Below are 24,986 nucleotides of genomic sequence, written 5' to 3'. Positions count from 1 at the left end.
TCCACTCCCGGGAAGGGAGGTGGGGGTCCCCAGTCGGCAGTGATGCTAGCTGTTGCATAATGGCAGGCATCCTCTTCTAAATCCCCCCACTCTACCCCTGGGTCACTATCCCCTGTTTCAGTCGTGTATGCACACATTACCCCCTTTTTATGGCTAGTTATGCTTTTAAATCTTCAATCTCATGCAGGCATTTGGAGTGGTCTGTTGCGCGGGCTGTATTTACTTTTCCTGCTTGATGCAAAACTTTTACTGCAGCCTGTAGGTCGCTGCATTTACGTTTAACTTCCTCTACCTGTTGCAGTGCAGCCTCTCTCTCACGGACAGCGCGCTGTGCCTTCTGGCAGGCTTTATCACATTGAGCCTGGAATTGGCTCATGTGTATCATGTTAATCTGGTTCCTTTCTTCTCCTGTGCTTACCTCTGCTTCCAATTGTTGTCTGCGCGCGGTTTTCCATCGGGCACACTTAAATGTGAGGATGGTTAGGTACACTATCATAAGTAGGATTCCTATTACGGCCAGTTGTGACAGAATGCGGACCCATGGGTGGATTTGGACATTTGAACCCCAATCCCAGAGGTCCTCCCATGCCGCATGACTGGCCATGGTTATTTCCTTTTAGGATTCGTCACTTGAGTATAGGTAAGGTACTAAATTCCCTCCCGTAGATTTTACCCAAATTCCCTAGACTGTTCTAGTTCTGACTACACAGTTTGTCCACCTTGTGTTACAGACACCGGGTTTATGGCCCAATTTACTGGTTGAATCTGTATTAGTCCTTCACTGGCCGTCACGTGGGGCATCTGCCCTCTTAATTCAGGCTCAGACGGAGTGTTGGAGAATACCGGGGTAAGGTTCGACTTCGGAGCAACGTATTACTTCTTATCGAAGTCCCATCTGGGGTGCCACTGTTGTACCTGTGAATTCTCAGATACTTTCAACCAGTTTACTTACTCCAAGGTTTTACCCCGGTGTCCTTATTTGCAAGGTGGACAAAGGACAAACACAAGTAAAGATTCAACAAGTGTATTAATAATAACACTATTAACCCTTAAATTACCCACATAAAACAAGAGGATACCCCAGCAGATTCAAGTATACTACCCATAAAGATGGCTTGGTTAAACTGCAGGCCCGATTCTCTGAGTCCCTCTGGTCTGTTGTCACAAAGGTGAGTCTCGATGGCTGCTTCTTCCTTCCTTCCTTGTCTGGTCAGTCTTCCGAATGGTCACAGCTGTCTCCCCTGTCGAGTCTTCGCTCCTGTGTGCCTCTGAGTGTGTCCCTTTATCCCCAGCCCGCTTGCCTTTCCAGAAACTTCTCTGGCTTCTGGCCAATGAGGTCCCAGGAGGGGGTTCCAATACCCAGTGGGTTTCTTGATGTCGGCCTGACAGGACACCAGGGTCCGCCCCCCAGGTGTCCATCTCCATGTTGTTAAACTTGTTATCAGATAAGCTTTCTACAGGATCTCTTGGTGACAGAAAGTCTGGCCCGATCTGGGCTTCTAACAATAGACCGATGCATATCAATGAGGTGCCATGATCTCCTGCTAAGTCTCAAGTAGAGTGTAACGACCTTTGATGGGTGGTTGATGGGTCCGGCCCAGACACATTTGTGTATTTGTACAATTGGCCTGCCTGAGGTGTGACTGTGTTTGATTTCAATATGCCCAATTCTTTAATTTAGGATATCCAATTTTATCAGCCTTAAAACTAGGCCCTGTTTATATCACCACACTCTCTCTCTCTGCGAGTGTCTCTCTGACCCTCTCTCTCTATCCGAGTGTCTCTCTGACCCTCTCCCTCTCTCCGAGCGTCTCTCTGACCCTCTCCCTCTCTCCGAGTGACTCTCTGACCCTCCCTCTCTCTCCGAGTGACTCTCTGACCCTCCCTCTCTCCGAGTGACTCTCTGACCCTCCCTCTCTCCGAGTGACTCTCTGACCCTCTCTCTCTCTCCGAGTGACTCTCTGACCCTCCCTCTCTCCGAGTGACTCTCTGACCCTCCCTCTCTCCGAGTGACTCTCTGACCCTCCCTCTCTCCGAGTGACTCTCTGACCCTCTCTCTCTCTCCGAGTGACTCTCTGACCCTCCCTCTCTATACGAGTGACTCTCTGACCCTCCCTCTCTCTCCGAGTGACTCTCTGACCCTCCCTCTCTCCGAGTGACTCTCTGACCCTCCCTCTCTATCCGAGTGACTCTCTGACCCTCCCTCTCTATCCGAGTGACTCTCTGACCTCTCTCTCTATCCGAGTGACTCTCTGACCCTCCCTCTCTATCCGAGTGACTCTCTGACCCTCCCTCTCTCCGAGTGTCTCTCTGACCCTCCCTCTCTATCCGAGTGACTCTCTGACCCTCCCTCTCTCTCCGAGTGACTCTCTGACCCTCCCTCTCTCTCCGAGTGACTCTCTGACCCTCCCTCTCTATCCGAGTGACTCTCTGACCCTCCCTCTCTCTCCGAGTGACTCTCTGACCCTCCCTCTCTCCGAGTGACTCTCTGACCCTCCCTCTCTATCCGAGTGACTCTCTGACCCTCTCGCTCTCTCCGAGTGACTCTCTGACCCTCCCTCTCTATCCGAGTGACTCTCTGACCCTCCCTCTCTCTCTCCGAGTGACTCTCTGACCCTCCCTCTCTATCCGAGTGTCTCTCTGACCCTCCCTCTCTATCCGAGTGACTCTCTGACCCTCCCTCTCTCTCCGAGTGACTCTCTGACTCTCCCTCTCTATCCGAGTGACTCTCTGACCCTCCCTCTCTCTCCGAGTGACTCTCTGACCCTCCCTCTCTCCGAGTGTCTCTCTGACCCTCCCTCTCTATCCGAGTGTCTCTCTGACCCTCCCTCTCTATTCGAGTGTCTCTCTGACCCTCCCTCTCTCCGAGTGACTCTCTGACCCTCCCTCTCTCTCCGAGTGTCTCTCTGACCCTCTCTCTCTCTCCGAGTGACACTGTGACCCTCCCTCTCTATCCGAGTGACTCTCTGACCCTCCCTCTCTCTCCGAGTGACTCTCTGACCCTCCCTCTCCCTCCGAGTGACTCTCTGACCCTCCCTCTCTATCCGAGTGACTCTCTGACCCTCCCTCTCTCTCCGAGTGTCTCTCTGACCCTCCCTCTCCCTCCGAGTGACTCTCTGACCCTCCCTCTCTATCCGAGTGACTCTCTGACCCTCCCTCTCTCTCCGAGTGACTCTCTGACCCTCCCTCTCCCTCCGAGTGACTCTCTGACCCTCCCTCTCTCTCCGAGTGACTCTCTGACCCTCCCTCTCTCTCCGAGTGACTCTCTGACCCTCCCTCTCTCCGAGTGACTCTCTGACCCTCCCTCTCTATCCGAGTGTCTCTCTGACCCTCCCTCTCTCTCCGAGTGACTCTCTGACCCTCCCTCTCTCTCCGAGTGACTCTCTGACCCTCCCTCTCCCTCCGAGTGACTCTCTGACCCTCCCTCTCTCTCCGAGTGACTCTCTGACCCTCCCTCTCTCTCCGAGTGACTCTCCGACCCTCCCTCTCTCCGAGTGACTCTCTGACCCTCCCTCTCTATCCGAGTGACTCTCTGACCCTCCCTCTCCCTCCGAGTGACTCTCTGACCCTCCCTCTGCATCCACAGCTCCAGATGAATGCGGGGCCATCTCTCTGGGACTCTCGTTGTCGGCGCGGACGCACAGTCAACCCTCGGTGCTGGTGAGTGAAGCGGCTGAGTTACTGACAGTGTGGCAGGGTGTGAGTGTGACTGCCCCCCCCCCCCCCCCACCTCCGCGCGCCCCCCCCCCCCCCCCCCCCTGCAGTGCAGAGTTTGTATGTTCCTGTCAGGATTAAAGGCAAAGTAAATAGGAATAAGGAACCTTGGTTCTCGAGGGAGATTGTAACACTGATTAAGAGGAAGAGAGAGTTGTATGAAATGTACAGGCAGCAAGGAACAGATCAGATGCTCGAGTATAAAAAGTGCAAGAAGCTACTTAAGAGGGAAATCAGGAGGGCTAAAAGAAGACATGAGGTTGCTTTGGCAGACAGAGTGAAGGAAAATCCAAAGAGCTTCTATAGGTATGTTAGGAGCAAAAGGATAGTGAGGGATAAAATTGGTCCTCTTGAAGACCAGAGTGGTAGACTGTGTATGGAACCAAAAGAGATGGGGGAGATACTAAATGGGTTTTTTGCATCCGTATTTACTGAGGAAATGGGCATAGAGTCTATGGAAATAGGGCAAACTGGTAGGGAGGCCATGGAACCTTTACAGATTAAAGGGGAGGAGGTGCTCGCTGTCTTGAGGCAAATCAGAGTGGATAAATCCCCAGGACCGGACAGGGTATTCCCACGGACCTTGAGGGAAGCTAGTGTTGAACTTGCAGGGGTCCTGGCAGACATATTTAAAATGTCAGTATTCACGGGGGAGGTGCCGGATGATTGGAGGGTGGCTCATGTTGTTCCGGTGTTTAAAAAAGGTTCCAAAAGAAATCCGGGAAATTATAGGACAGTAAGTTTGACGTCGGTGGTGGGCAAGTTATTGGAAGGTGTGATAAGGGATAGGATCTACAAATATTTGGATAGACAGGGACTTATTAGGGAGAGTCAACATGGCTTTGTGCGTGGTAGGTCATGTTTGACCAATCTATTAGAGTTTTTCGAGGAGGTTACCAGGAAAGTGGATGAAGGGAAGGCGGTGGATGTTGTCTACCTGGATTTCAGCAAGGCCTTTGACAAGGTCCCTCATGGGAGGTTAGTTAGAAAGGTTCAGTCGCTGGGTATACATGGGGAGGTAGTAAATTGGATTAGACACTGGCTCAATGGTAGAAATGATGTGGAGATGCCGGCGTTGGACTGGGGTAAACACAGTAAGAAGTTTAACAACACCAGGTTAAAGTCCAACAGGTTTATTTGGTAGCAAAAGCCACACAAGCTTTCGAGGCTCTGAGCCCCTTCTTCAGGTGAAGAAGGGGCTCAGAGCCTCGAAAGCTTGTGTGGCTTTTGCTACCAAATAAACCTGTTGGACTTTAACCTGGTGTTGTTAAACTTCTTTCAATGGTAGAAGCCAGAGAGTGGTTGTGGAGGATTGCTTCTCTGAGTGGAGGCCTGTGACTAGTGGTGTGCCGCCGGGATCGGTGTTGGGTCCTTTGTTGTTTGTCATCTATATCAATGATCTGGATGATAATGTGGTAAATTGGATCAGCAAATTTGCTGATGATACAAAGATTGGAGGTGTGGTGGACAGTGAGGAAGGTTTTCGAAGCTTGCAGAGGGATTTGGACCAACTAGAAAAAAGGGCTGAAAAATGGCAAATGGAATTTAACGCAGACAAGACATATTGCACTTTGGAAGGACAAACCAAAGAAGAACGTACAGGGTAAATGGTCGGACTCTGAAGAGTGCAGTTGAACAGAGGGATCTGGGAATACAGGTACAGAATTCCCTAAAAGTGACGTCACAGGTGGATAGGGTCGTAAAGAGTGCCTTTGGTACATTGGCCTTTATAAATCGGAGTATCGAGTATAATGGTGGAATGTTATGGTAAGGTTATATAAGGTTATCTGAGGCCGAATTTAGAGTATTGTGTACAGTTTTGGTCACCTAGTTACAGGAAGGATGGAAATAATGTTGAAAGAGTGCAGAGAAGGTTCACAAGGATGTTGCCGGGACTTGAGAAGCTGAGTTACAGAGAGAGATTGATTAGGTTGGGACTTTATTCCCTGGAGCGTAGAAGAATGAGGGGAGATTTGATAGAGGTGTATAAGATTTTGATGGGTATAGATAGAACATAGAACATTACAGCGCAGTACAGGCCCTTCGGCCCTCGATCTTGTGCTGACCAGTGGAACCAATCAAAAGACCCTCTAATCTACACTCATCCAATATCATCCATCCATATGTTTATCCAATAACCATATGTTTATCCAATAATGTTGACGAGTCCACTACTGCTGCAGGCAGGGCATTCCACGCCCTTACTACTCTCTGAGTAAAGAACCTACCTCTAACATCTGTCCTATATCTCTCACCCCTCAATTTAAAGCTATGTCCCCTCGTGCTAGCCATCACCATCCGAGGAAAAAGGCTCTCACTATCCACCCTATCTAATCTTCTGATCATCTTGTATGCCTCTATTAAGTCACCTCTTAACCTTCTTCTCTCGAATGAAAACAACCTCAAGCCCCTCAGCCTTTCCTCATACGATTTTCCCACCATACCAGGCAACATCCTGGTAAATCTCCTCTGCACCCTTTCCACCACTTCCACATCTTTCCTATAATGCAGTGACCAGAACTGTACGCAATGCTCCAAATGCGGCCGCACCAGAGTTTTGTACAGTTGCAGCATGACCTCCTGGCTCCGAAACTCAATCCCTCTCCCAATAAAAGCTAACACACCGTACGCCTTCTTAACAACCCTATCAACCTGGGTGCCAACTTTCAGGGATCTATGCACATGGACACCCAGATCCCTCTGTTCATCCACACTACCAAGTATCTTACCATTAGCCCAGTACTCTGTATTCCTGTTACTCCTTCCAAAGTGATTCACCTCACATTTTTCCGCATTAAACTCCATTTGCCACCTCTCAGCCCAGCTCTGCAGCTTATCTATGTCCCTCTGTAACCTGCCACTTCCCTCCACACAGTCTACAACATCACCGACTTTAGTGTCATCCGCAAATTTACCAGTCCATCCTTCTACGCCCTCATCCAGGTCATTAATAAAAATGACAAACAGCAGTGGCCCCAAAACAGATCCTTGCGGTACACCACTAGTAACTGAACTCCAGGATGAATATTTCCCATCAACCACCACCCTTTGTTTTCTTGCAGCTAGCCAATTCCTGATCCAAACCACTCAATCACCCTCAATCCCATGTGTCCGTATTTTCTGCAATAGCTTACCATGGGGAACCTTATCAAACGCTTTGCTGAAATCCATATACACCACATCAACCGCTTTACCCTCGTCCACCTCTTTGGTCACCTTCTCAAAGAACTCAATAAGGTTTGTGAGGCACGACCTACCCTTCACAAAACCGTGCTGACTATCCCTAATCAAATTATTCCTTTCTAGGTGATTATAAACCCTATCTCTTATAATCCTTTCCAATACTTTGCCCACAACAGAAGTAAGGCTCACCGGTCTATAATTACCAGGGTTGTCCCTACTCCCCTTCTTGAACAAGGGGACAACATTTGCTATCCTCCAGTCTTCTGGCACTGTTCCTCTAGACAATGACGACATAAAGATCAAAGCCAAAGGCTCTGCAATCTCCTCTCTAGCCTCCCAGAGAATCCTAGGATAAATCCCATCCGGCCCAGGGGACTTATCTATTTTTACCCTTCCCAGAATTGCTAACACCTCCTCCTTATGAACATCAATCCCATCCAGTCCAACAGCCTGCATCTCAGTACTCCCCTCGACAACACTGTCCCTCTCCAGTGTGAATACAGACAAAAAATTTTCATTTCGTGCCTCTCCAATCTCTTCAGACTCCACGCACAACTTCCCACTCCTGTCCTTGATCCTACCTGCCAAAGACTTCTCATGTCCCCTCCTGGCTCTTCTTAACTCTTTTTTTAGGTCCTTCCTGGCTAACTTGTAACTCTCAAGCACCCTGACTGAGCCTTCACGTCTCATCTTAACATAAGTCTCCTTCTTCCTCTTCACAAGAGATTCAACCTCCTTAGTAAATCACGGTTCCCTCACACGTCTGCTTCCTCCCTGCCTGACAGGTACATATTTATCAAGGACGCGTAGTAGCTGTTCCTTGAACAAGTTCCACATTACAATTGTGCCCATCCCCTGCGTTTCCTTCCCCAACCTATGCCAGCTAAATCTCACCTAATCACATCATAATTTCCTTTCCCCCAGCTCTAACTCTTGCGCTTTGTTATATACCTATCCCTTTCCATTGCTAAAGTAAACGTAACCGAATTGTGGTCACTGTCACCAAAGTGCTCACCTACCTCCAAATCTAACACCTGGCCTGGTTCATTACCCAGTACCAAATCCAATGTGGCCTCGCCTCTTGTTGGTCTATCTACATACTGCGTCAGGAAGCCTTCCTGCACACATTGGACAAAAACCGACCCCTCTAAAGTACTCGAACTATAGCTATTCCAGTCAATATTTGTAAAGTTAAAGTCCCCCAGTACAACTACCCTGTTACTTTCGCTCCTATCCAGAATCATCTTTACAATCTTTTCCTCTGCATCTCTGGAACGTTTCGGAGGTCTATAAAAAACTCCCAATAGAGTGAATGCAAGCAGGCTTTTTCCACTGAGGCTAGGGGAGAAAAAAACCAGAGGGCATGGGTTAAGGGTGAAAGGAGAAAAGTTTAAAGGGAATATTTGCAGGGGCTTCTTCACGCAGAGAGTGGTGGGAGTGTGGAATGAGCTGCCGGATAAAGTGGTAAATGCGGGTTCACTTTTAACATTTAAGAAAAACTTGGACGGGTTCATGGATGAGAGGGGTGTGGAGGGATATGGTCCAAGTGCAGGTCAGTGGGACTCGGCAAAAAATGGTTCGGCACAGACAAGAAGGGCCAAAAGGCCTGTTTCTGAGCTGTAATTTCTCTGTCTCTTTCTCTCTCCCCACGGGAGCTTCGTTATCTCTCCCCATGGGAGCCTCTCTCTCTCTCCCCGCAGGAGTCTCTCTGTCTCTCCCCGTGGGAGTCTCTCTGTCTCTCCCCGCAGGAGTCTCTCTGTCTCTCCCCGCGGGAGTCTCTCTGTCTCTCCCCGCGGGAGTCTCTCTGTCTCTCCTCCCGGGAGTCTCTCTGTCTCTCCCCGCGGGAGTCTCTCTGTCTCTCCCCGCGGGAGTCTCTCTGTCTCTCCCCGCGGGAGTCTCTCTCTCCCCGCGGGAATCTCTCTGTCTCTCCCCGCGGGAGTCTCTCTGTCTCTCCCCGCGGGAGTCTCTCTGTCTCTCCCCGCGGGAGTCTCTCTGTCTCTCCCCGCGGGAGTCTCTCTGTCTCTCCCCGCGGGAGTCTCTCTGTCTCTCCCCGCGGGAGTCTCTCTGTCTCTCCCCGCGGGAGTCTCTCTGTCTCTCCCCGCGGGAGTCTCTCTGTCTCTCCCCGCGGGAGTCTCTCTGTCTCTCCCCGCGGGAGTCTCTCTGTCTCTCCGCGCGGGAGTCTCTCTGTCTCTCCCCGCGGGAGTCTCTCTGTCTCTCCCTGCGGGAGTCTGTCTGTCTCTCCCCGCGGGAGTCTCTCTCTCTCTCCCCACGGGAGCCTCTCTGTCTCTCCCTCCCCGCGGGAGCCTCTTTTTCTTGCTCTCTCCCCGCTGGAGCCTCTCTCTCTCTCCCCCGCGGGAGTCTCTTTCTCTCCCCACAGGAGCCTCTTTATCTCTCTCTCCCCGCGGGAGTCTCGCTCTCTCCCTCCCTGCGGGAGCCTCTTTCTCTCTCTCTCCCCGCGGGAGCCTCTGTCTCCCCGCGGGAGCCTCTCTCTCTCTCTCTCCCCACGGGAGCCTCTCTCTCTCTATCTCTCCCCGCGGGAGCCTCTCTCTCTCTCTCTCTCTCCCCGCGGGAGCCTCTCTCTCTCTCTCCCTGTGGGAGCCTCTCTCTCTCTCTCCCCGCGGGAGCCTCTCTCTCTCCCCGCGGGAGCCTCTCTCTCCCCGCGGGAGCTTCTCTCTCTCTCTCCCCGCGGGAGCCTCTCTCTCTCTCCCCGCGGGAGCCTCTCTCTCCCCGCGGGTTTGTGGGAGTGTATCTGCGGGGTCGCTGCAGAGACACTCTCACAGAGAGAGGCTGCCACATGCAGTGTGGCACTCCCTCAGTACTGACCCCCTGACAGTGCGGCACTCCCTCAGTACTGACCCTCTGACAGTGCAGCACTCCCTCAGTACTGACCCTCTGACAGTGCGGCACTCCCTCAGTACTGACCCTCTGACAGTGCAGCACTCCCTCAGTACTGACCCTCTGACAGTGCGGCACTCCCTCAGTACTGACCCTCTGACAGTGCAGCACTCCCTCAGTACTGACCCTCTGACAGTGCGGCACTCCCTCAGTACTGACCCTCTGACAGTGCGGCACTCCCTCAGCACTGACCCTCTGACAGTGCGGCACTCCCTCAGCACTGACCCTCTGACAGTGCGGCACTCCCTCAGTACTGACCCTCTGACAGTGCGGCACTCCCTCAGCACTGACCCTCTGACAGTGCGGCACTCCCTCAGCACTGACCCTCTGACAGTGCAGCAATCCCTCAGCACTGACCCTCTGACAGTGCGGCACTCCCTCAGTACTGACCCTCTGACAGTGCGGCACTCCCTCAGTACTGACCCTCTGACAGTGCGGCACTCCCTCAGTACTGACCCTCTGACAGTGCAGCAATCCCTCAGCACTGACCCTCTGACAGTGCGGCACTCCCTCAGCACTGACCCTCTGACAGTGCGGCACTCCCTCAGTACTGACCCTCTGACAGTGCGGCACTCCCTCAGCACTGACCCTCTGACAGTGCAGCACTCCCTCAGTACTGACCCTCTGACAGTGCGGCACTCCCTCAGTACTGACCCTCTGACAGTGCGGCACTCCCTCAGCACTGACCCTCTGACAGTGCGGCACTCCCTCAGTACTGACCCTCTGACAGTGCGGCACTCCCTCAGTACTGACCCTCTGACAGTGCGGCACTCCCTCAGTACTGACCCTCTGACAGTGCAGCAATCCCTCAGCACTGACCCTCTGACAGTGCGGCACTCCCTCAGCACTGACCCTCTGACAGTGCGGCACTCCCTCAGTACTGACCCTCTGACAGTGCGGCACTCCCTCAGCACTGACCCTCTGACAGTGCAGCACTCCCTCAGTACTGACCCTCTGACAGTGCGGCACTCCCTCAGTACTGACCCTCTGACAGTGCGGCACTCCCTCAGCACTGACCCTCTGACAGTGCGGCACTCCCTCAGTACTGACCCTCTGACAGTGCGGCACTCCCTCAGCACTGACCCTCTGACAGTGCGGCACTCTATCAGTTCCAGGTTTGATGTGTAACTATCTCTTGGTTGAAGTGACAGGGTGGCACAGTGGTTCGCACTGCTGCCTCCCAGGGCCAGGGATCCAGGTTTGCTTCCCCGCTCGGGTCACAGTCTGTGTGGAGTTTGCACATTCTTCCCCTGTCTGCGTGGGTTTCCTCCGGGTGCTCCGGTTTCCTCCCACAGTCTGAAATACGTGCTGGTCAGGTGCATTAGCCGTGCTAAATTCTCCCTCAGTGTACCGAGCAGGCGCCGGAATGTGGTGACGCGGGTATTTTCACAGTAACTTCATTGCAGCGTTAATGTAAGCCTACTTGTGACAATAATAAGTAAAGTTTAAACTGACATTTTCCTCTTTCTCTCTGACAGGCTTGTGGCCCAACATTCTCCCACCAGTGTGGACACAATACCTATCAGAATGGAATCTGCTTCCTCTTCAATGGAAATTTTCAAAATGTAGCAAGATTTCCTTCAAGAACACAAGGTTATTTCAGAGTTATTTCACCCCTCGAGTCCGAAAAATCAGAACTTTCGTTACTTAGTGGGTTCTGTATTTTACGATCTCTGAAGCCAACTGCTGATTCAGGGAAAACTTTGAGAAAACCATAAATTACTGCAACTGATTGGTGGCCTGGATTCGAGAGAGAAATTGGCACGCTGTGTCACACGCAGTTAGAGACAGAGTAAAGCTCCCTCTACACTGTCCCCATCACACACTCCCAGGATAGGTACAGCATGGGGTTAGATACAGAGTAAAGCTCCCTCTACACTGTCCCCCATCACACAATCCCAGGACAGGTACAGCACGGGGTTAGATACAGAGTAAAGCTCCCTCTGCACTGTCCCCCATCAAACACTCCCAGGACAGGTACAGCACGGGGTTAGATACAGAGTAAAGCTCCCTCTACACTGTCCCCATCAAACACTCCCAGGATAGGTACAGCACGGGGTTAGATACAGAGTAAAGCTCCCTCTACACTATCCCCATCAAACACTCCCAGGACAGGTACAGCACGGGGTTAGATACAGAGTAAAGCTCCCTCTACACTGGCCCCATCAAACACTCCCAGGACAGGTACGGCACGGGGTTAGATACAGTGTAAAGCTCCCTCTACACTGGCCCCATCAAACACTCCCAGGACAGGTACAGCACGGGGTTAGATACAGTGTAAAGCTCCCTCTACACTGTCCCCATCAAACACTCCCAGGACAGGTACAGCACGGGGTTAGATACAGAGTAAAGCTCCCTCTACACTGTCCCCCATCAAACTCTCCCAGCACAAGGACAGCACACAGTCAGATATTGAGTAAAGCTCCCCCTTCACTGTCCCCTTGAAACACGATGTGGCGATGCCCTCCCAGGACAGGTACAGCACGGGGTGAGATACAGAGTAAAGCTCCCTCTACACTGTCCCCCATCAAACACTCCCAGGACAGGTACAGCACGGGGTTAGATACAGAGTAAAGCTCCCTCTACACTATCCCCATCAAACACTCCCAGGACAGATACAGCACGGGGTTAGATACAGAGTAAAGCTCCCTCTACACTGTCCCCATCAAACACTCCCAGGACAGGTACAGCACGGGGTTGGATACAGAGTAAAGCTCCCTCTTCACCTCCCAAACAAACACTCCCGGAACAGGTTCAGCTCAAGGTTCAATACAGAGTTAAGCTCCTCTGAATTGTCGCCATCAAACACTGAGGACTGGTACAGCAGGGGTTAGATCCATAGAAACCCTACTGTGCGGAAAGAGGCCATTCAGCCCATCGAGTCTGCACCGACAACAATCCCACCCAGGCCCTATCCCCATATTCCTACATATTTACCCATTAATCCCTCTAACCCTCATATTTACCCGTTAATCCCTCTAATCTACGCATCCCAGGACACTAAGGGGCAATTTAGCTTGACCAATCAACCTAACCCGCACATCTTTGGACTGTGGGAGGAAACTGGAGCACCCGGAGGAAACCCACGCAGACACGGGGAGAATGTGCAACCTCTGCACAGACAGATGCAGAGCAAAGCTCCCTCTGCGCTGTCCCCTTCAAACACTTCCAGGAGAGATGCAGGTGGGTAATAGATCCAGAATAAAGCTCCTCCTACACTGTCCCCATCAAACATTCCCAGGACGGTTACAGTCACTAATTAGATATCGAGTAATGCTCCTTCTACACTGTAGCGATCAAACACTCCCAGGACAGCTACAGCAAAGGGTGAAGTACAGACTAAAGCTCCCTCTACACTGTCCTCATCAAACACTTCCAGGACAGATACAGCTCGGGGTTAGATACAGCATAAAACTCCCTCTGCACTGCCCCATCAAACTCTCCCAGCATAAGGACAGCACAGAGTCAGATACTGAGTAAAACTTCCCCTCCACTGTCCCCTTCAAACACTCCCAGGACAGCTGCAGCACAGGGGTTAGATACAGAGGAAAGCTCCCTCTACACTGTCCCCATCAAACACTCCCAGGACAGGTACAGCACGGGGTTAGATACAGAGGAAAGCTCCCTCTACACTGTCCCCATCAAACACTCCCAGGACAGGTACGGCACGGGGTTAGATACAGAGGAAAGCTCCCTCTACACTGTCCCCATCAAACACTCCCAGGACAGGTACAGCACGGGGTTAGATACAGAGGAAAGCTCCCTCTACACTGTCCCCATCAAACACTCCCAGGACAGGTACGGCACGGGGTTAGATACAGAGTAAAGCTCCCTCTACACTGTCCCCACCAAACACTCCCAGGACTGGTACAGCACGGGGTTAGATACAGAGTAAAGCTCCCTCTACACTGTCCCCATCAAACACTCCCAGGACAGGTACAGCACGGGGTTAGATACAGAGTAAAGCTCCCTCTACACTGTCCCCACCAAACACTCACAGGACAGGTACAGCACGGGGTTAGATACAGAGTAAAGCTCCCTCTACACTGTCCCCCATCAAACACTCCCAGGACAGGTACAGCACGGGGTTAGATACAGAGTAAAGCTCCCTCTACACTGTCCCCATCAAACACTCCCAGGACAGATACAGCACGGGGTTAGATACAGAGTAAAGCTCCTTCTACACTGTCCCCATCAAACAGTATGAAGTTTAACAACACCAGGTTAAAGTCCAACAGGTTTATTTGATTGCAAAAGCCACAAGCTTTTGGAGCGCTGCTCCTTCTTCAGGTGAGTGGGAATTCTGTTCACAAACAGGGCATATAAAGACACAAACTCAATTTACAGAATAATGGTTGGATTGCGAATACTTACAGCTAATCAAGTCTTAAAGGTACAAACAATGTGAGTGGAGAGAGCACCAAGACAGGTTAAAGAGATGTGTATTGTCTCCAGACAGGACAGCCAGTGAAATTCTGCAAGTCCAGGCAAGCTGTGGGGGTTACAGACAGTGTGACATGAACCCAATATCCTGGTTGAAGCCGTCCTCATGTGTGCGGAACTTGGCTATCAGTTTCCCATCAAACAGTCCCAGGACAGGTGCAGCATAGTGTTAGAAATAGAGCAAGCTTTATTTGGACATTAAGAAAGAGGATGTGTTGGAAATTTTGAATAGCATCAAGATAGAAAGTCGCCGGGTCCGGATGGGATGTACCCCAGATTACTGTGGGAGGCGAGGGAAGAGATTGCAGAACCTCTGGCGATGATCGTTGCGTCGTCGATGGAGATGGGAGAGGTTCCGGAGGATTGGAGGATTGTGGATGTGGTTCCTATATTCAAGAAAGGGAATAGGGATAGCCCAGGAAATTACCGACCGATGAGTCTAACCTCAGTGGTTGGTAAGCTGATGGAGAAGATCCTGAGGGACAGGATTTATGAGCATTTAGAGAGGTTTAGTATGCTCAAGAATACTCAGCATGGCTTTGTCAAAGGCAAATCGTGCCTTACGAGCCTGGTGGAGTTCTTTGAAAATGTGACTAAACACATTGATGAAGGAAAAGCGGTAGATGTGGTTTATATGGACTTCAGCAAGGCGTTCGATAATGACTTCCTCGTTAGTACAGTGGTTAGTATCCCCGCCTGTCATGCGGGAGACCGGGGTTCAATTCCCCAACGGAGAGCTTATTGAGGGCGGCACGGTAGCACAGTGGTTAGCACTGCTGCTTCACAGCTCCAGGGTCCCGGGTTCGATTCCCGGCTTGGGTCACTGTCTGTGTGGAGTTTGCACATTCTCCTCGTGTCTGCGTGGGTTTCCTCCGGGTGCTCCGGTTTCCTCCCACAGTCCAAAGATGTGCGGGTTAGGTTGATTGGCCAGGTTAAAAATTGCCCCTTAGAGTCCTGAGATGCGTAGGTTAGAGTGATTAGCGGGTAAATATGTGGGGGTAGGGCCTGGGTGGGATTGTGGTCGGTGCAGACTCGATGGGCTGAATGGCCTCCTTCTGCACTGTAGGGTTTCTATGATTCTATGATTTCTATCAGGTCCCCCATGCAAGACTTCTCGAGAAAGTGAGAGGGCATGGGATCCAAGGGGCTGTTGCCTTGTGGATTCAGAACTGGCTTGCCTGCAGAAGGCATCTCTTTAACCTGTACTTAATGCTCCCTCCACTCACATTGTCTGTATCTTTAAGATCTGGTTTGCTGTAGGGATTTGCATTCTAATCAGTATTCTGTAACTTAATTTTGTGTCTCTGTGCCCTGTTTGAGAGCGCATTTCCATTCCATCTGACGAAGGAGCAACGCTCCGAAAGCTAATGGTATTTGCTACCAAATAAATCAGTTTGACTTTAACCTGGTGTTGTTAAAACTCTTACTGTGTTCACCCCAGTCCATCGCCGGCATCTCCACATCATAACTCCCATCAAACACTCCCAGGACAGGTACAGCACGCGGTTTGATACAGAGTAAAGCTCCCTCTACACTGCCCCATCAAACACTCCCAGGACAGGTACAGCACGGGGTTAGATACAGAGTAAATCTCCCTCTGCACTGCCCCATCAAACACTCCCAGGACAGGTACAGCACGGGGTTAGATACAGAGTAAAGCTCCCTCTACACTGTCCCCATCAAACACTCCCAGGACAGGTACAGCACGGGGTTAGATACAGAGTAAAGCTCCCTCCACACTGTCCCCATCAAACACTCCCAGGACAGGTACAGCACGCGGTTAGATACAGAGTAAAGCTCCCTCTACACTGTCCCCATCAAACACTCCCAGCACAGGTACAGCACGGGGTTAGATACAGAGTAAAGCTCCCTCCACACTGTCCACATCGAACACTCCCAGGACAGGTACATCACGGGGTTAGATACAGAGTAAAGCTCCCTCTACACTGTCCCCACCAAACACTCCCAGGACAGATGCGGCACGGGGTTAGATACAGAATAAAGCTCTCTCTACACTGTCCCCCATCAAACACTCCGAGGACAGGTAAAGCATGGGGTTAGATACAGAGTAAAGCTCCTCCACACAGTCCACCTCCCCTTCAAACACCTCCAGAATAGGTCCAGCACGGGGTTAGTTCCAGAGTAAATCTCCTTCTAAACTGTCCCCTTCAAAAACTCCTAGAACAGGTACAGCATGGAGTTAGATACAGAGTAAAGCTCCCTCTACACCATCCACATCAAACACTCCCAGGACAGGCACAGCACGGGGTTGGATATTGAGGAAAGCTCCCTCTGCACTGACCCCTTCAAACACTCCCAGGACAGGTACAGCACGGTGTTAGATACAGAGTAAATCTCCCTCTGCACTGTCCCCATCAAACACTCCCAGGACAGGTACAGCACGGGGTTAGATACAGAGTAAAGCTCCCTCTACACTGTCCCCATCAAACACTCCCAGGACAGGTACAGCACGGAGTTAGATACAGAGTAAAGCTCCCTCTAAACTGTCCCCAAAAACACTGCCAGGGCAGGTACAGCACGGGGTCAGATACAGAGTAAAGTCCCTCTCCTCTCTCCCCATGAAACACTACCTTTATTGGTGTAGCACGGGATTAGTTACAGAGTAAAGCTTCCTCTACACTGACCCATCAAACTCCCCCAGCACAAGTACAGCACAGAGTCAGATACTGAGAAAAGCTCCCCTTTCACTGTCCCCTTGAAATACTCCCAGGTCAGGTACAGCACGGGGTTAGATACAGTGTAAAGCTCCCTCTACACTGTCCCCTTGAAATACTCCCAGGACAGGTACAGCACGGGGTCAGATACAGAGTAAAGATCTGACTACACTGCCCATCAAACACTCCCAGGACAGGTACAGCACGGGGTCAGATACAGAGTAAAGCTCCCTCTGCACTGTCCCCATCAAACATTCCCAGGGCGGTTACAGTCAGGAATTAGATATCGAGTATGATCCTTCTACACTGTCACGATCAAACACTCCCAGGATAGGTACAGTACAGGGTTAGACACAGAGTAAAGCTCCCTCTGCACTGTCCCCTTCAAGCACTCGCAGAACAGGTGCAGCATGGGGTTAGATACAGAGTAAAGCTCCCTCTACACTGTCCCCATCAAACACTCCCAGGACAGGTACAGCACGGGGTTAGATACAGAGTAAAGCTCCCTCTACACTGTCCCCAACAAACACTCCCAGGACAGGTACAGCACGGGGTTAGATACAGAGTAAAGATCCCTCTGCACTGTCCCCTTCAAGCACTCCCAGAACAGGTGCAGCACGGGGTTAGATACAGAGTAAAGCTCCCTCTCCACTGTCCCCATCAAACACTCCCAGGACAGGTGCAGCACGGGGTTAGATACAGAGTAAAGCTCCCTCTACACTGTCCCCATCAAACACTCCCAGGACAGGTACAGCACGGGGTTAGATACAGAGTAAAGCTCCCTCTACACTGTCCCCACCAAACACTCCCAGGACAGGTACAGCACGGGGTTACATACAGAGTAAAGCTCCCTCTACACTGTCCCGATCAAACACTCCAGGACAGAAATCATAGAAACCCTACAGTACAGAAAGAGGCCATTCGGCCCATCGAGTCTGCACCGACCACAATCCCACCCAGGCCCTACCCCCACATCCCTACATATTTACCCACTAATCCCTCTAACTTATGCATCTCAGGACACTCAGGGCAATTTTTAGCATGGCCAATCAACCTAACCCGCACATCTTTGGACTAACATTGCATTTGCCTTCCTAACTGCCAACTGAACCTGCACGTTAACCTTAACAGAATCTTGAACAATGACTCCCAAGTCCCTTTGTGTTTCTGATTTTCTAAGCATTTTCCCATTTAGAAAATAGTCTATGCCTCCATTCCTCCTTCCAAAGTGCATAACCTCACACTTTTCCACATTGTATTCCATCTACCACTTCTTTGCCCACTCTCCTCACCTGTCTAAGTCCTTCTGCAGCCCCCCTGCTTCCTCAATACTACCTGTCCCTCTCCATATCTTTGTATCGTCTGCAAACTTAGCAACAGTGCCTCCAGTTCCTTCCTCCAAATCGTTAATGTATATTGTGAAAAGTTGTGGTCACAGCACTGACCCCTGAGGCACAGCACAGGTCACCAGCTGCCATCCTGAAAAAAACCTCTTGCCTTTCATGCCTTTTAATATTTCACAGCTTTAATGTCCAAAATGGAATACTGTAGCCTGCAGAATAGATACATCCCAAACTGCCTGAGCAGCAATGTTAATGGCTCCTAAAGGCAGTGCTCTGCAGTGAAATGTTGCTGTGCAGCGGCAAAAAGACTAAGAGCTAGTCCAAAGGTTCCAAGCCCAGAAATTTTGGATATGAGCAGTTGTTTTGCGCTGCCACCTTATTTCAAAGTCGAGTCAAAATGTGAATGGAGCAGATTTTTCAGCACCAGGGATGAATGGAATGTGTCTAAAACTGTAAAAGGTCCTATTCCCTTGACACAGCAAGTCTGCAGTTAATATGTGGGAGTTGGCACTGCAATAGCCACCATTGAAAACAGTGGTCCGGTTTGTTAAGACTTTTCTTAGCCAGTGTGTACAGTCCAGTTCACCCACAGGGTCGTGTTTCAACTAACCTACTAGTCAACAAAGTAGCTGAAATTTAGACAATAGGGGGAGATTTTGAAACACTGCACAAGCAGTACAAACAGCATGGAGAAGAACATACAGCCCCATGCTTGACATTGCTATACCTCATGAGGCATCATTCTGCAAGATTTCATTTACTTATCTACCTAAATTAGGTGAGCTCCTGGCACCACAAAAAAACTGGGCTACTGTCATCTGGACTTCTTTGGTGTGATTCTCCCAGCCTGCTGTGCTGCTAAAGCAGCGCAGTGGGCCGGGAGACCCAAGCGGAGGCTGTTTAGCAGGCTTCCGGCTGGACGCCACGGCCTCTGCAAGTCTCCAGGCACCAGATTTCTGGCGCCATCAGCTCTGCACCAGAAATCGGCGTGGAGCAGTTCAATGTAATTCAATTTGAATTTGCATATAATTAGCGGGCCCGGGGACTGAAGTCTCCAGGCCCGCTAGAATTCCCCCACACACCAGGAGTGTTTCACTCCAGTGGGTTTACAATAGCTCCCCACTAACGGGGAGCTGGCGGCCTGACTCCACTGGTGTGAAGGGGGGCCATGAAGGCCCCCCAGGAGGTCGGGATAAGGGGGGGTTTCCCCCGGGCACTGCCAGTTTGGCAGTGCCAGCCTGACTCTCTGGCACTACCCAAGGGGGAAGTGACAATGCCCAAGGGGGCATCTTGGCACTGCCCACCAGGCATCAGGCAGTGCCAAGGGGGCATGGCCTCTGAGGGGTGGGAAGATCGGAAGATTGGGGATCCTGCTGCCACTCTGCACTCAGTGGTGACTCACGGGCAGTTGGATCTCCAGGAACACTCTGACCCACAGCCGTGGTGTTCCAGGGTCCAGATTTTGTTCTCTCCCCACCACCAATCCCACCTGCCACTGAACCTGCCAGTATGGGCAAATTCCACTCTATAAATTTTAAAGTAAAATGTGCTCATAAAAAGAACCTATAATTGCATTTGGAGCAATTAGATAGACAAAGTCGAATGCTTAAAGCATATTAATATTTGTGTCATCTGGTTCTTCGAGAAAACTGCATCTCAGAGTTTCCCATTATATTCAGTTCTATTGGGCTTTCATCCTCCAATGGACTTGTGTGCATTAACTACTGGTCCATCGCTATTGTCCTGTTAGGTTGTAAGTATAATTTGTGAATAACTACATTGAATCTGTGAACTGCTTTTCCATCATGTGACCAAATTAATTCATCTATTAAGGTTGCATTTTCCACTAATGTCTTGACCATCATTTTGCTGGTGGATCAACTATGAAAGTGGTTTAAAATTAAGTAAAATCCAATATTTTTGAACATGCAATTCATAATTTTGCAGCAGGTACAGCACGGGGTTAGATACAGAGTAAAGCTCCCTCTGCACTGTCCCCATCAAACACTCCCAGGACAGGTACAGCACGGGGTTAGATACAGAGTAAAGCTCCCTCTGCACTGTCCCGATCAAACACTCCCAGGACAGGTACAGCACGGGGTTAGATACAGAGTGAAGCTCCCTCTACACTGTCCCCATCAAACACTCCCAGGACAGGTACAGCACGGGGTTAGATACAGAGTAAATCTCCCTCTGCACTGCCCCATCAAACACTCCCAGGACAGGTACAGCACGCGGTTAGATACAGAGTAAAGCTCCCTCTACACTGTCCCCATCAAACACTCCCAGCACAGGTACAGCACGGGGTTAGATACAGAGTAAAGCTCCCTCCACACTGTCCCCATCGAACACTCCCAGGACAGGTACAGCACGGGGTTAGATACAGAGTAAAGCTCCCTCTGCACTGTCCCGATCAAACACTCCCAGGACAGGTACAGCACGGGGTTAGATACAGAGTGAAGCTCCCTCTACACTGTCCCCATCAAACACTCCCAGGACAGGTACAGCACGGGGTTAGATACAGAGTGAAGCTCCCTCTAAACTGTCCCCATCAAACACTCCCAGGACAGGTACAGCACGGAGTTAGATACAGAGTAAAGCTCCCTCCACACTGTCCCCATCGAACACTCCCAGGACAGGTGCAGCACGGGGTTAGATACAGAGTAAAGCTCCCTCTACACTGTCCCCATCAAACACTCCCAGGACAGGTACAGCACGGGGTTAGATACAGAGTAAAGCTCCCTCTACACTGTCCCCATCAAACACTCCCAGGACAGGTACAGCACGGGTTTAGATACAGAGTAAAGCTCCCTCTGCACTGTCCCCCATCAAACACTCCGAGGACAGGTAAAGCATGGGATTAGATACAGAGTAAATCTCCTCCACACAGTCCACCTCCCCTTCAAACACCTCCAGAATAGGTCCAGCACGGGGTTAGTTACAGAGTAAATCTCCTTCTAAACTGTCCCCTTCAAAAACTCCTAGAACAGGTACAGCATGGAGTTAGATACAGAGTAAAGCTCCCTCTACACCATCCACATCAAACACTCCCAGGACAGGCACAGCACGGGGTTGGATATCGAGGAAAGCTCCCTCTGCACTGACCCCTTCAAACACTCCGAGGACAGGTACAGCACGGGTTAGATACAGAGTAAAGCTCCCTCTACACTGTCCCCAAAAACACTGCCAGGGCAGGTACAGCACGGGGTCAGATACAGAGTAAAGTCCCTCTCCTCTCTCCCCATGAAACACTACCTTTATTGGTGTAGCACGGGATTAGTTACAGAGTAAAGCTCCCTCTACACTGACCCATCAAACTCTCCCAGCACAAGTACAGCACAGAGTCAGATACTGAGAAAAGCTCCCCTTTCACTGTCCCCTTGAAATACTCCCAGGTCAGGTACAGCACGTGGTTAGATACAGTGTAAAGCTCCCTCTACACTGTCCCCTTGAAATACTCCCAGGACAGGTACAGCACGGGGTCAGATACAGACTAAAGATCTATCTACACTGCCCATCAAACACTCCCAGGACAGGTACAGCACGGGGTCAGATACAGAGTAAAGCTCCCTCTGCACTGTCCCCATCAAACATTCCCAGGACGGTTACAGTCAGGAATTAGATATCGAGTATGATCCTTCTACACTGTCACGATCAAACACACCCAGGATAGGTACAGTACAGGGTTAGACACAGAGTAAAGCTCCCTCTGCACTGTCCCCTTCAAGCACTCGCAGAACAGGTGCAGCATGGGGTTAGATACAGAGTAAAGCTCCCTCTACACTGTCCCCATCAAACACTCCCAGGACAGGTACAGCACGGGGTTAGATACAGAGTAAAGCTCCCTCTACACTGTCCCCAACAAACACTCCCAGGACAGGCACAGCACGGGGTTAGATACAGAGTAAAGCTCCCTCTGCACTGTCCCCATCAAACACTCCCAGGACAGGTGCAGCACGGGGTTAGATACAGAGTAAAGCTCCCTCTACACTGTCCCCATCAAACACTCCCAGAACAGGTACAGCACGGGGTTACATACAGAGTAAAGCTCCCTCTACACTGTCCCCATCAAACACTCCAGGACAGAAATCATAGAAACCCTGCAGTACAGAAAGAGGCCATTCGGCCCATCGAGTCTGCACCGACCACAATCCCACCCAGTCCCTACCCCCACATCCCTACATATTTACCCACTAATCCCTCTAACTTATGCATCTCAGGACACTAAGGGCAATTTTTAGCATGGCCAATCAACCTAACCCGCACATCTTTGGACTAACATTGCATTTGCCTTCCTAACTGCCAACTGAACCTGCACATTGACCTTAACAGAATCTTGAACAATGACTCCCAAGTCCCTTTGTGTTTCTGATTTTCTAAGCATTTTCCCATTTAGAAAATAGTCGATGCCTCCATTCCTCCTTCCAAAGTGCAAAACCTCACACTTTTCCACATTGTATTCCATCTACCACTTCTTTGCCCACTCTCCTCACCTGTCCAAGTCCTTCTGCAGCCCCCCTGCTTCCTCAATACTACCTGTCCCTCTCCATATCTTTGTATCGTCTGCAAACTTAGCAACAGTGCCTCCAGTTCCTTCCTCCACATCGTTAATGTATATTGTGAAAAGTTGTGGTCACAGCACTGACCCCTGAGGCACAGCACTAATCACCAGCTGCCATCCTGAAAAAAACCTCTTGCCTTTCATGCCTTTTAATATTTCACAGCTTTAATGTCCAAAATGGAATACTGTAGCCTGCAGAATAGATACATCCCAAACTGCCTGAGCAGCAATGTTAATGGCTCCTAAAGGCAGTGCTCTGCAGTGAAATGTTGCTGTGCAGTGGCAAAAAGACTAAGAGCTAGTCCAAAGGTTCCAAGCCCAGAAATTTTGGATATGAGCAGTTGTTTTGCGCTGCCACCTTATTTCAAAGTCGAGTCAAAATGTGAATGGAGCAGATTTTTCAGCACCAGGGATGAATGGAATGTGTCTAAAACTGTAAAAGGTCCTATTCCCTTGACACAGCAAGTCTGCAGTTAATATGTGGGAGTTGGCACTGCAATAGCCACCATTGAAAACAGTGGTCCGGTTTGTTAAGACTTTTCTTAGCCAGTGTGTACAGTCCAGTTCACCCACAGGGTCGTGTTTCAACTAACCTACTAGTCAACAAAGTAGCTGAAATTTAGACAATAGGGGGAGATTTTGAAACACTGCACAAGCAGTACAAACAGCATGGAGAAGAACATACAGCCCCATGCTTGACATTGCTATACCTCATGAGGCATCATTCTGCAAGATTTCATTTACTTATCTACCTAAATTAGGTGAGCTCCTGGCACCACAAAAAAACTGGGCTACTGTCATCTGGACTTCTTTGGTGTGATTCTCCCAGCCTGCTGTGCTGCTAAAGCAGCGCAGTGGGCCGGGAGACCCAAGCGGAGGCTGTTTAGCAGGCTTCCGGCTGGACGCCACGGCCTCTGCAAGTCTCCAGGCACCAGATTTCTGGCGCCATCAGCTCTGCACCAGAAATCGGCGTGGAGCAGTTCAATGTAATTCAATTTGAATTTGCATACAATTAGCGGGCCCGGGGACTGAAGTCTCCAGGCCCGCTAGAATTCCCCCACACACCAGGAGTGTTTCACTCCAGTGGGTTTACAATAGCTCCCCACTAACGGGGAGCTGGCGGCCTGACTCCACTGGTGTGAAGGGGGGCCATGAAGGCCCCCCAGGAGGTCGGGATAAGGGGGGGTTTCCCCCGGGCACTGCCAGTTTGGCAGTGCCAGCCTGACTCTCTGGCACGACCCAAGGGGGAAGTGACAATGCCCAAGGGGGCATCTTGGCACTGCCCACCAGGCATCAGGCAGTGCCAAGGGGGCATGGCCTCTGAGGGGTGGGAAGATCGGAAGATTGGGGATCCTGCTGCCACTCTGCACTCAGTGGTGACTCACGGGCAGTTGGATCTCCAGGAACACTCTGACCCACAGCCGTGGTGTTCCAGGGTCCAGATTTTGTTCTCTCCCCACCACCAATCCCACCTGCCACTGAACCTGCCAGTATGGGCAAATTCCACTCTATAAATTTTAAAGTAAAATGTGCTCATAAAAAGAACCTATAATTGCATTTGGAGCAATTAGATAGACAAAGTCGAATGCTTAAAGCATATTAATATTTGTGTCATCTGGTTCTTCGAGAAAACTGCATCTCAGAGTTTCCCATTATATTCAGTTCTATTGGGCTTTCATCCTCCAATGGACTTGTGTGCATTAACTACTGGTCCATCGCTATTGTCCTGTTAGGTTGTAAGTATAATTTGTGATTCACTACATTGAATCTGTGAACTGCTTTTCCATCATGTGACCAAATTAATTCATCTATTAAGGTTGCATTTTCCACTAATGTCTTGACCATCATTTTGCTGGTGGATCAACTATGAAAGTGGTTTAAAATTACGTAAAATCCAATATTTTTGAACATGCGATTCATAATTTTGCAGTAGGTACAGCACGGGGTTAGATACAGAGTAAAGCTCCCTCTGCACTGTCCCCATCAAACACTCCCAGGACAGGTACAGCACGGGGTTAGATACAGAGTGAAGCTCCCTCTACACTGTCCCCCATCAAACACTCCCGGGACAGGTACAGCACGGGGTTAGATACAGAGTAAAGCTCCCTCTACACTGTCCCCATCAAACACTCCCAGGACAGGTACAGCACGGGGTTAGGTACAGAGTCAAGC

The 24,986-nt window shown here is 50.5% G+C and overlaps 1 protein-coding gene across 1 annotated transcript in view; it reads left to right on the top strand.

Moving 5' to 3' along the window:
- LOC144487766 (integrin alpha-M-like) overlaps nt 1–24,986 on the top strand; it is a gene marked incomplete at its 3' end in the record, with an annotated part of 85,681 nt that overhangs the window by 59,298 nt on the left and 1,397 nt on the right. Inside the window, exons 4-5 of the mRNA XM_078205844.1 lie at nt 3,587–3,660; nt 11,271–11,385. Coding sequence (XP_078061970.1) covers nt 3,587–3,660; nt 11,271–11,385 — 189 coding nt within the window. The remainder of the gene's footprint in view (nt 1–3,586; nt 3,661–11,270; nt 11,386–24,986) is intronic.

This window comes from Mustelus asterias, unplaced genomic scaffold (assembly GCF_964213995.1).
Source record: "Mustelus asterias unplaced genomic scaffold, sMusAst1.hap1.1 HAP1_SCAFFOLD_1026, whole genome shotgun sequence".
In the NCBI taxonomy this organism is placed as follows: Eukaryota; Metazoa; Chordata; class Chondrichthyes; order Carcharhiniformes; family Triakidae; genus Mustelus; species Mustelus asterias.
The sequence above is the reverse complement of the archived record's forward strand: the minus strand, read 5'-3'. Positions and strand labels throughout refer to the sequence as shown.